The sequence below is a fragment of the Lytechinus variegatus genome, chromosome 7 (genome assembly GCF_018143015.1).
Source record: "Lytechinus variegatus isolate NC3 chromosome 7, Lvar_3.0, whole genome shotgun sequence".
Taxonomy (NCBI): Eukaryota; Metazoa; Echinodermata; class Echinoidea; order Temnopleuroida; family Toxopneustidae; genus Lytechinus; species Lytechinus variegatus.
The window spans coordinates 17,889,643-17,898,668 of record NC_054746.1 but is presented as its reverse complement, the minus strand read 5'-3'; the positions used below and the strand labels follow the sequence as shown (position 1 = coordinate 17,898,668).

The following is a 9,026-nucleotide window of genomic DNA, read 5'->3' as shown; positions in this document are numbered from 1 at the left end:
ATATCATTCTCTTGCTTTTTATGGTTATTATTATATGATAATGAAACAACATAAGGATTATTTTTAATGAGAAAATAGGGGGAAGTAGGACAAGAATCTGAAAAGGGATATGATTGTATTAATGTTGAAATGTTACATCATAATTAGATCATGGTTATACCCATTTCTGATGAACGCTAATGGATAAATAGTTTGTCGTGCGCTGCAGAGCAACCGAAGCATGATTTCTTATTTTATCCCAAGCCATTAACGATCACTTCCCAATATAGGTTGAGAAATGTACTTGTCAAATGGGAATGTTATCTTGGTTTGTGGCCGGTAGCCAGTGAACCTTGGAACATGTTTCATTATCAAATTAATGAAAAGACTGCAATTATGCAACGGCCGCTTTAAGACATCGTTGCGATGAATTATGATAAGTGCTGTATCATTTAAAAGCGAAATATCGATGTTTAATTTTTATTGAATTTATTCATGTTCCCCATGTTTACTATTCGGTTTTTCAAGGACTCACTCTTTGGTCATTGTCGATTAGTTGTTGATTCTTACATTCCTAAATTTAATGTCTCATTCATACCATTAAAGACTCCAGACCGATAAAATTATTATTTTTTTTACAACGATAATCCGGTTTTGAATCGGTTAAACTGTAGCATGGCTCTATAATATAGCTCAAATACAGCTAGGCCATTTCCATTAATTTCACTAATATAGGTAACTCAAATTATTTGTATTGATACCCGCCTTATTTTGCACGAGCATTATATCTAAACAATAAAAATCATAGCCGATCTTCGTTTGGATAAAATGGCAATTAAAAATAGCTTCATATTATAGGCGGTGATCGCCTGCATGCCGATATCATAATGATTGAATAATTATTTCCTGTTATGTTTATTTTTTGTCTCTTATTTAAATATTTTTCGCATTAATTTTGTTGCAATCTTCAAGTCTGGCGAGGGTGATGGGATGGATCTTGCTTTAGCGGTAGTTTCCTATTACCATCTTTGATATCGGCATGGATGATAACGGGATGCGATTATATTTATTGGTTGACAGTTTGGTCAGGTATTGTAGTAAACTTTAGATTTAAGTTACAATTGAAGAAATGATTTTTGAAGAAATACATGAAAAATAGCCATTCCAAATCACATATGCTCACTCACAGCGGGTATAAGACGCGTGAAGCCCTCTTGAAATTCGTATAAATTTGAAATTATGTATAATTTCCCTGCGATTATTCGACATTTGACGCTGTTCCGTATCAAAATGTAGAACCTTGGTATTTAATGTATTATTGGACAATATTGCAAGTAATTGTCTGCCTGTTATTGAAAGAGGTCTAAATTGTATTCACATAATACCGTTTAGTCACCGTCTTCTCCATCATTATCTTGAAAACGGTTCAAGAAATCTTCGAGTTTCTGAAGATGTTCGTCCATGTGCTCCATCTCGCGTTCCGCTCGTCGAATCATTTCTCGCTCCTTCGCCGACTTCGACTGACGGGACTTACTGGAATCCTTCATCATGGACCTTGCCCATGTTCCAGCCGGTGGGACGCTGGTCTCCTCTTCATCGTCACCGATGCTCGTCGGCGATGACGGTTCCTCCTCTGCGACTTCCGTAATACTACCCATGCTCTCTAGTTCATTCCTTTCATGGTGGTAAAATAGAGAGCCGTAGTCGAGAGACCGGCGTTTGAGCATCCTCGGCTTCTCGGCACACGGTCGGGTCGTGATTGAGAGTCGACGTTCGGCATGCATCCGGGTATTCTTATGTTCTAACCAACCTTGTTACCATGGAAACAAATAACAAAAGAACAAATCATTTAAGTATGAGATATCAATGAAGTAAGTGTTTTTTTTTACCTCAAGATTGGTCGTCCTATAGAGGGAGGGATCGAATGTTGTTGAAATCTATAATGTTGTACTCATTTAATTGAATCTGATTGAGCTTTTACCACTTCTCATGTGATTTAAGTTTTAAAGTGTGTTAGTATAAAAAGTATAGGCATACTTTCCAAATTAACATGGAAAATATAACATGCCTATACGCGAGCATGATGAGCGAATATGAAACCCAGAGTAATCATGCTAACTAGACGTAATAAAGGATGCAGTCATAACTTTCCTTGTACTGCAGGCCCGTGGTGTGAAACACCTGAATAATCACGAAAATTTGGGAAGAGGGAAGCTCTGATAGAAGAAGCATGGATAACACGGAAATGCAAAGTTTCAGTAGGAATCGCTCGGATGCGACGATGATGTCATTTGTAAATCTGTTTAGATAAGTATTCACCTGGTGGAGGTTCGGCTTCTCCTGATTCGTCTGAATCTTCGGCATCATTACTGGAAGCCGCGATGGCTGCTAGTCTGTCCAACAGATCCTGAGGAAGCAAGGGTGGAGGTCTTCTATCATTTTCTTCATCCGTTCCACTTCCTGTATCCTCGTCATCCTCCTCTTCGTCCTCACTTTCGATCACCCGATGGAGTAATGGAAATACGGCATATTTGACCTCCTCGTCATCGCCCGCAAGTTTGATCGTTCCTGGATATATAGAGAAATATAAGAACACGTATTTGAAGCGATTTTCTGGCAGATATTTTAAGGGCACGAAGGGGGTGGACTATCTGATGTTGAAAGCACTTTCATTACAAAGCATCAAGTGGTGACTGTAGCTATGACAGTAAAGATTAAGCGCAAGTTAATGTTTTCAATTTCTTTGCAGTTGTTAATCAGGAATGATTATAGATTGTTTTACGTCGATTTTCAAACGGTACGCCTAGGCCTCTGGTCTGGGTGACCGGTACGGGTTAGCAAGGGTTTACTTAGTTTGGTTATAATTACCATTAAGTCATCATAAGGGAGTTTCATTAACATGTGTCATTTGACTAGTTGTCAGATCTTACAGGTTTTCTAGATTTTGTTTTGGTTGAGAAGCACAGGTTTCTGTAGGTTACTTTGTTAACTGTCGGATAAAAATCTGACAGATCCTTTCATAAGCTGCTCCTTATATCTTTACAGAGATAGTGATTTTTGTTTTTCTGAAATGTGAGAAATCTGCATGTTTTAAGTTTACCTTTAGAGTAATCTGTCGTCACCAAGGACATTCTTCTCGTTTCAGTTTGGATCACTGTTACATCTTTGTCTTCGGATTCTGAGTTAAGTTGCATCAATAGAGGATATCTGCCATCATAACCTTTCCACCCCGTGTAGACTGTACTGTAAGGTTTATCAACCCATTCTTTGTGGTCTTTCTCATATGCAGGCATGGCAGCAACCACGCGTTGCTCTGCCGCGTTCAAGGGGCGACGGAGGCCAAAGAACGTCTGCGGTGGTGCGGCAACTTTCCTAGGTTTAGGGTTGCCTTCGTTGCGATACAATTGACTATAGTGGCCCAACTCCGGGCTATAGAGTCTGTCTATAAGTGGCAATCTTCTTGATCTTTCATAGCGGGCCCTAACCCTGTCCTGCCTTAGTCGTTCCTCCTTCCTTTCCTGAGTTGACTCAAGAAGCTGGAAATTATCAGAGTCGAAGAATCCTAGATCCGGCGTGTTTCGGCCAGTTTGAGTACCGGACCAGTATTCATCACTCTTCCTTGGAGGCTTGGGTGATGTCATTTTCAATCCTACATGATTGTTGTGAAAATCTCAGGCCAAGTACCTTGTATTAAGTTATCATAATTATAAACTCATTCCTACTGCACTGGCGTTTCTTTGGCAACAAAGACAATTGGCAACCTCACATCCGACTCGCTCGTGATGTCATAGTGCGCATCACAATTTGCGTCATAATGTAGTGCGCGTCATTTTAATCAGAATAATTGTGGCAGATTGCCGAAATACGGATAACAATGCTTTGCATTTATTAAAAGAGAAGATACTTTTACAACCTTCCCGCCAAAGAATAACTAACATCTGCAAATACTTATGTCCATATCCTAATCTTAACAAGAAGAGAATGAAGAATAAGAAAGGGGAAATGGGAAAAAGAGTATAAAAACAACCGAAAAAGAAGAGTAAGAAGAAGAAATAAAGAAGACGGGATATTGTAAATGAAGGAGAACGGAAAAAATGATGATGATAATAATGATGAGGATGATGATGATGATGACGATGATGATAGTGGTGGTGGTGATCATGATGATGATGATGGTGGTGGTGGTGATGGTGATGGTGATAGTGAAGGTGATGGTGGTGATGATGGTGATGATGATGATGATGATGGTGTTGATGATGAAAATTATGACGATGATGATGATGTCATTATGATATCATTATGAGTTCCTGACCGCCATTTACATAGCAATATGAATGGTATGCGAATCACTTGAACAAAATAATATAGACCAATTTCTACATACCATGATAATACACCATTTCCTTTCTCATATACCAGCCCCCCCCCCCCAAAAAAAAAAAGAGTTAATGCAGTAGAGTCGCAAGATCACCTGTAATCCAACTTCACTGTGTAATCTTACATTATCATATTGGGTAAAATTACAGAATATTGCTAAATGGTGAATGCAACCTTACAAATTTCCTTTTCAATAAAAGTTTTGTTTTCCTTTATTGGAATAGATCTGTCCTGTTAAATTGCAGAAAATATCCTGTTGTAACAATTAATGTTTACAGAAGGATTCTGTAATTCTTTTTTTTTATAAAGTCTCTTGCTTTTAAATGTTTTACTATAAAATGCTCTGTTTTTAACAGTGTAGGATGCAGAGGATTGTAATTGCATTTACTTCTTTCGGCAGACTACACATGGCGGATATAACGAACAAAGTCCTATAAAACTAAAGCACGCATCCGCTAGCTATGCGCCCTCGACCTTTACACAAGTCAAGCATTGCATATATTCCTCGTTTCTGTATCACATTTAGAGTTGCTCTTGGGCAGAAATTCTACCCGCAAATCTCATAAAAACGCCAAGTTGATTGAAAAGATGTGACCAGCTGCTCACCAAGAGATTCGGGAGAATCATGGATTTAAGAAAGAAGAGGGTAAAGAAATTAAAATGTGGCGAAAAAGGCAATCTGCGAAAGTGAACTATTAAAAATAGGTTTATAGAAAGTGTCGGTTTTTTAGCGAAATAAATGGCTTTGCTGCTGCAATAAAGAATGTTTTATATATATATATATATATATATATATATATATATATATATAAATTTGAATTCAATTGCATATCGTCAAGGGGCAGACATGCACCCCTATGATTTTTTAAGTAATGAAAGGAAAAGAGAAGAAATGAGAGAAAAGCAAAAGTGTTATAAAAAACATACCGAAAGGGTAAGCTCAGAAAGTAAATATAAATGTCCATAGAAGTGTAGTATTTAGTGAAATAAATGTCTTTGCAAAAATGGTGTATACCAGCATACCTCGAGAGTTAAATCAGTATTTTTGATAGGGTCTCGGTTTTACATTGTTTTGTTAATCATACCCATTTCACGATCCATCCCTTTAAATATTGCTTCTTGATATATAGAAAACATGTAATTGAGTTTTATTCTATACAATTCTGCTTTTTCAATCCCAACTCTTATGTATGCATGTATATATAAAAACTCAGAATTTAAATGACTTATATTACTCCATATTCCTCCTAACACCTCAGTTTCTTAACGATCTCAGTTTCTTCATAATTTATAGACCAATTGAAATATAACAAGATTCGATATTGCGGAAGAATCATCATGGAATCCATTTTCTTATACTATGATCGTTTTTGCTAAAACGTATGTCGCGGGTATACGTACTTTATAACGATGACGGTTCTATATACTATCCCATGTGCAACGGTGTTGCTCTTTATTCCGTGAGTGATAAGCAAGGAATTACTTTTTAATCATTAGATTTTCATTTTGTTTGTGTCATGGTGAATGGATGGGATTTAACTTTGGATAATCAGATCAATGTTTGAACTTTGACCCCTTTGAAATCTGTTGATAACGCTCTTGCAAAGAATCGATGGGCTTTCCTATTCAAACCTAACATTTTAATATCTTCTTAAGATAACACATTTCGATATCAAGTTTTCTTGAATTACTTTAATTTTATTTTATCAAAGGTAGTGTCACATGTGGACAGGGGACATGACCACCAATATGATTCTTCAATTAGTTAAACTAAAAAGGGAAGAATGCTATAAAATCACCCTATTCATGATTTCATTTATAGCATTATGGTTATATTATCGTCTCAAGAAAGTTGAATTAATCTTTCAAAGCATTTTAAAGCACATCCTTCTGTTCGTTCTACTTGCGATATTGCATTTATTATTTGAATTCCCCAATACCTAATGTTCTCTAGGTTTTTTAAGCGTACAAACCATTACATTTATTTATATAATATATGTGTGTGTGTGTGAAGAGTAGAGTAGAATCAAGGATGACGCAAAGTATACACTATGTTGTAAAGCTTTCGGCCCTGGCCTTCTTCAGTTTTTATTTGCTATTTTGCTAAGCAAAACAAATAAAGCAAATCATAGAATAAGCAACAGAACAAGCATGATGTAAATAATACAAAATTAAAGCAAAACCAAATCAAAAGAATAAGAGAAATCATATGGTAATACACGGAATAACAAAGGATCATACTCAACAGAAATAAAAAAAAGTAAAGTGAATTAGTACCTGACATATTTTACTTTATTACTTGTATTATATTATGTTTTGAATGGAAATGAAATAAAAGAATTGAATTGAATATATATATGAAAAGATATAGGCCTATACAATAAGAATTATGACTGCATGTAAAAGAAAAGATTTGAACGTGGGGTATTTTCTGTATATGAAAAGGTATGATCTCGCAAGGCAGCTTTTTAATCCCTTTTTCTTCTGTATAAACGCCGCATATAGCAGCTAAATTTTGAGAAAGGTGTTCTCCTCCTTTTCGTTCTTTGTCATTTTTTTTACCCCTTGGATGGAATGATTGAAGACCGTAGAGCAAGCACACACACCTTCGTTTCTCTTCACTGCCGGAGGCAAAACTCATCAGTACAACGTCAACTGTTGGCGGGAATTTCTTTGCGTTTACGCTTTCGGCGTCTAAATTAAAGTTACTTGTATTACGACGTTCGGACGACCGTATGGTGGATTGCGAAGAAAGACAAATTATGTAGGAGAAATTTCTTGTCTGAACTGCATTTATGAGGATCAAATGTGTTTACAGCATGTGTGTTATTAGTCTCAAATTTGTATTAAATGCTGACAAGATTACATAGTACATGTAAAGTGTTTGGACGCGACCACTCTATCCATGTGATAATGAAAGAACAATTTGAAGATGCCTAAACCAGATTTTTTTTAGTCCCTATTAAAGCGGGTTTATTGTGTAATATCAGAGTGTATTACACGATGCGCCGAATTCTGAGAAATTCAGTAGGCTTCTGTACAGAACTTGTTGTGTAATATCGTGCCACATTGCACGGTGCGATGAACGATATAGAACATTACAGATAATTATGACTATATGATTGGATGGCTCGGTTTCCTCATAGTATGTCATAAATATTCCACTCGTGCATGGGTGTTAATATTACACTCATCTAAGATTTGTGCAATATTCCCTAGCTCGTGGAATAGTCTGGTTTCCAGTTCTGAGCGATCCCAAAGGATAAACAATATTCCTTGATTTGCGTTTCCCTTTCTCATGTTTCTAATCAGAAGATCATCCTGTCAAAACTTCTGACAAAAATTGACCAGTCTGTCATCCAACTATCGGTTATGAATATTCATTTACTCGGAAACCATCATCCCATAGTTGCTTAGTTTAATGCGTATTAGAATGATTATTTTGTATACATGATTATTTTCATAGTGTAATATCAGCGCGTATCAAACGATGTGCCAAAATCTGACGAATTTTATAAAGGATTCTGTACAAAACTTCTTTTGCAATAACGTGCCACATTGAATCTAGTCAATATGAACAGTAAATATAATCATAATTATGATGATATCGGATGACTTTTCCTCATAGGACATCATATAAATATTTCACTCTTGTGTACCGATATTGCACTCATCCACTATTCGTGCAAAATTCCCTAACTTGTTGAATATTCTTGTCATCCTTTCTGAGCCATCCAATAAAGCTTAAAATTCGTGTCCCTTTCTGACCAGATCCTCTTTTTAGAATGGAGAACTTCTGACAAAACTGGATCAGTATTTCATTGGCCATGAATATTTACTCCGAAACTGTCTTTATTTTTTATTCCATGGGCTCCCCAGTCATGACAGTGCTGTGGCGTACCTACTGCTGTTTCCATAGTTACTGTAATGCAATCTAGAATTTGCTCTAATCCGCGGGATATTTTTTGCCTCCGCTCTTCGAAATTGTTCTGGTTCCGTGTAATGTCTCCCCAAGATAGGGCAAACAATACGACGTGTTTCGTATGGTAATTGATTTTCTCATTCCCTTTTTTCATTTCATTTCATATATTCATGGCAGGGATTATGATGTTAAGATAAAAATGCGAAGACTCTCTTTTAATTTGGAAAGAATTTTATTTTTATTTCTGATATGCGGAGGTAGGAGTGGGAGTGGGTTAAAAAAGCTCAGTGTCTTAAAATATGGAAAGATTTTCCTTTAATCTTTATATTTGTTGATTTTTCAGTATCCTCAGCACGAGTCAATTATTATCTTCATCGTGATAAACTCATGAGCATCATCTTTATTAACATATTTATGGTCATAACACGTTAGTCAGGGTCACACAGACATTCTTAAATTTTAAATATTTGAATATTGTTTAAAAAGGGATCGAAGTTGTTATCAATCATAGTCTGGAGAATGGGGAATATTGGTTAGATGCTAAAACGTTTAACAACCCTTTAAAAAGCAATGGACCAGAAGGGGAAACAAGCAAAAATTAGATATCAAAACTCTAAGAACATCCCCGGGACTTCGTCAATTCTTTAATTCGTCGAAATTTTAGACACATAACCTTTCTTCAATCAATTTGATTCGATAAAGATTCACCTCTTGCTATATTTGGTACATACTCATTCCACCTCCGTAC

The 9,026-nt window shown here is 36.3% G+C and overlaps 1 protein-coding gene across 1 annotated transcript; it reads right to left on the bottom strand.

The window, feature by feature from the left end:
• Positions 1–1,367: 1,367 nt before the first annotated feature.
• Positions 1,368–3,620, bottom strand: LOC121418062. Its single transcript, XM_041611767.1, has 3 exons — positions 3,080–3,620; positions 2,299–2,547; positions 1,368–1,789 (listed from the first exon to the last, which is right to left on the bottom strand). Exons 1-3 carry the CDS (start codon positions 3,618–3,620, stop codon positions 1,368–1,370), a joined length of 1,212 nt encoding a protein of 403 aa, XP_041467701.1.
• Between the last annotated feature and the right edge of the window lie 5,406 nt (positions 3,621–9,026).

What these genes read in the sequence shown, in the direction of transcription:
- LOC121418062 (XM_041611767.1), bottom strand. Translation starts at nt 3,620, where the DNA reads ATGACATCACCCAAGCCTCCAAGGAAGAGTGATGAATACTGGTCCGGT. An exon ending in GACGACAGATTACTCTAAAG is followed by an intron (nt 2,548 to 3,079) that starts GTAAACTTAAAA and finishes CTATATATCCAG; the next exon opens with GAACGATCAAACTTGCGGGC. An exon ending in AGAAGCCGAACCTCCACCAG is followed by an intron (nt 1,790 to 2,298) that starts GTGAATACTTAT and finishes CATGGTAACAAG; the next exon opens with GTTGGTTAGAACATAAGAAT.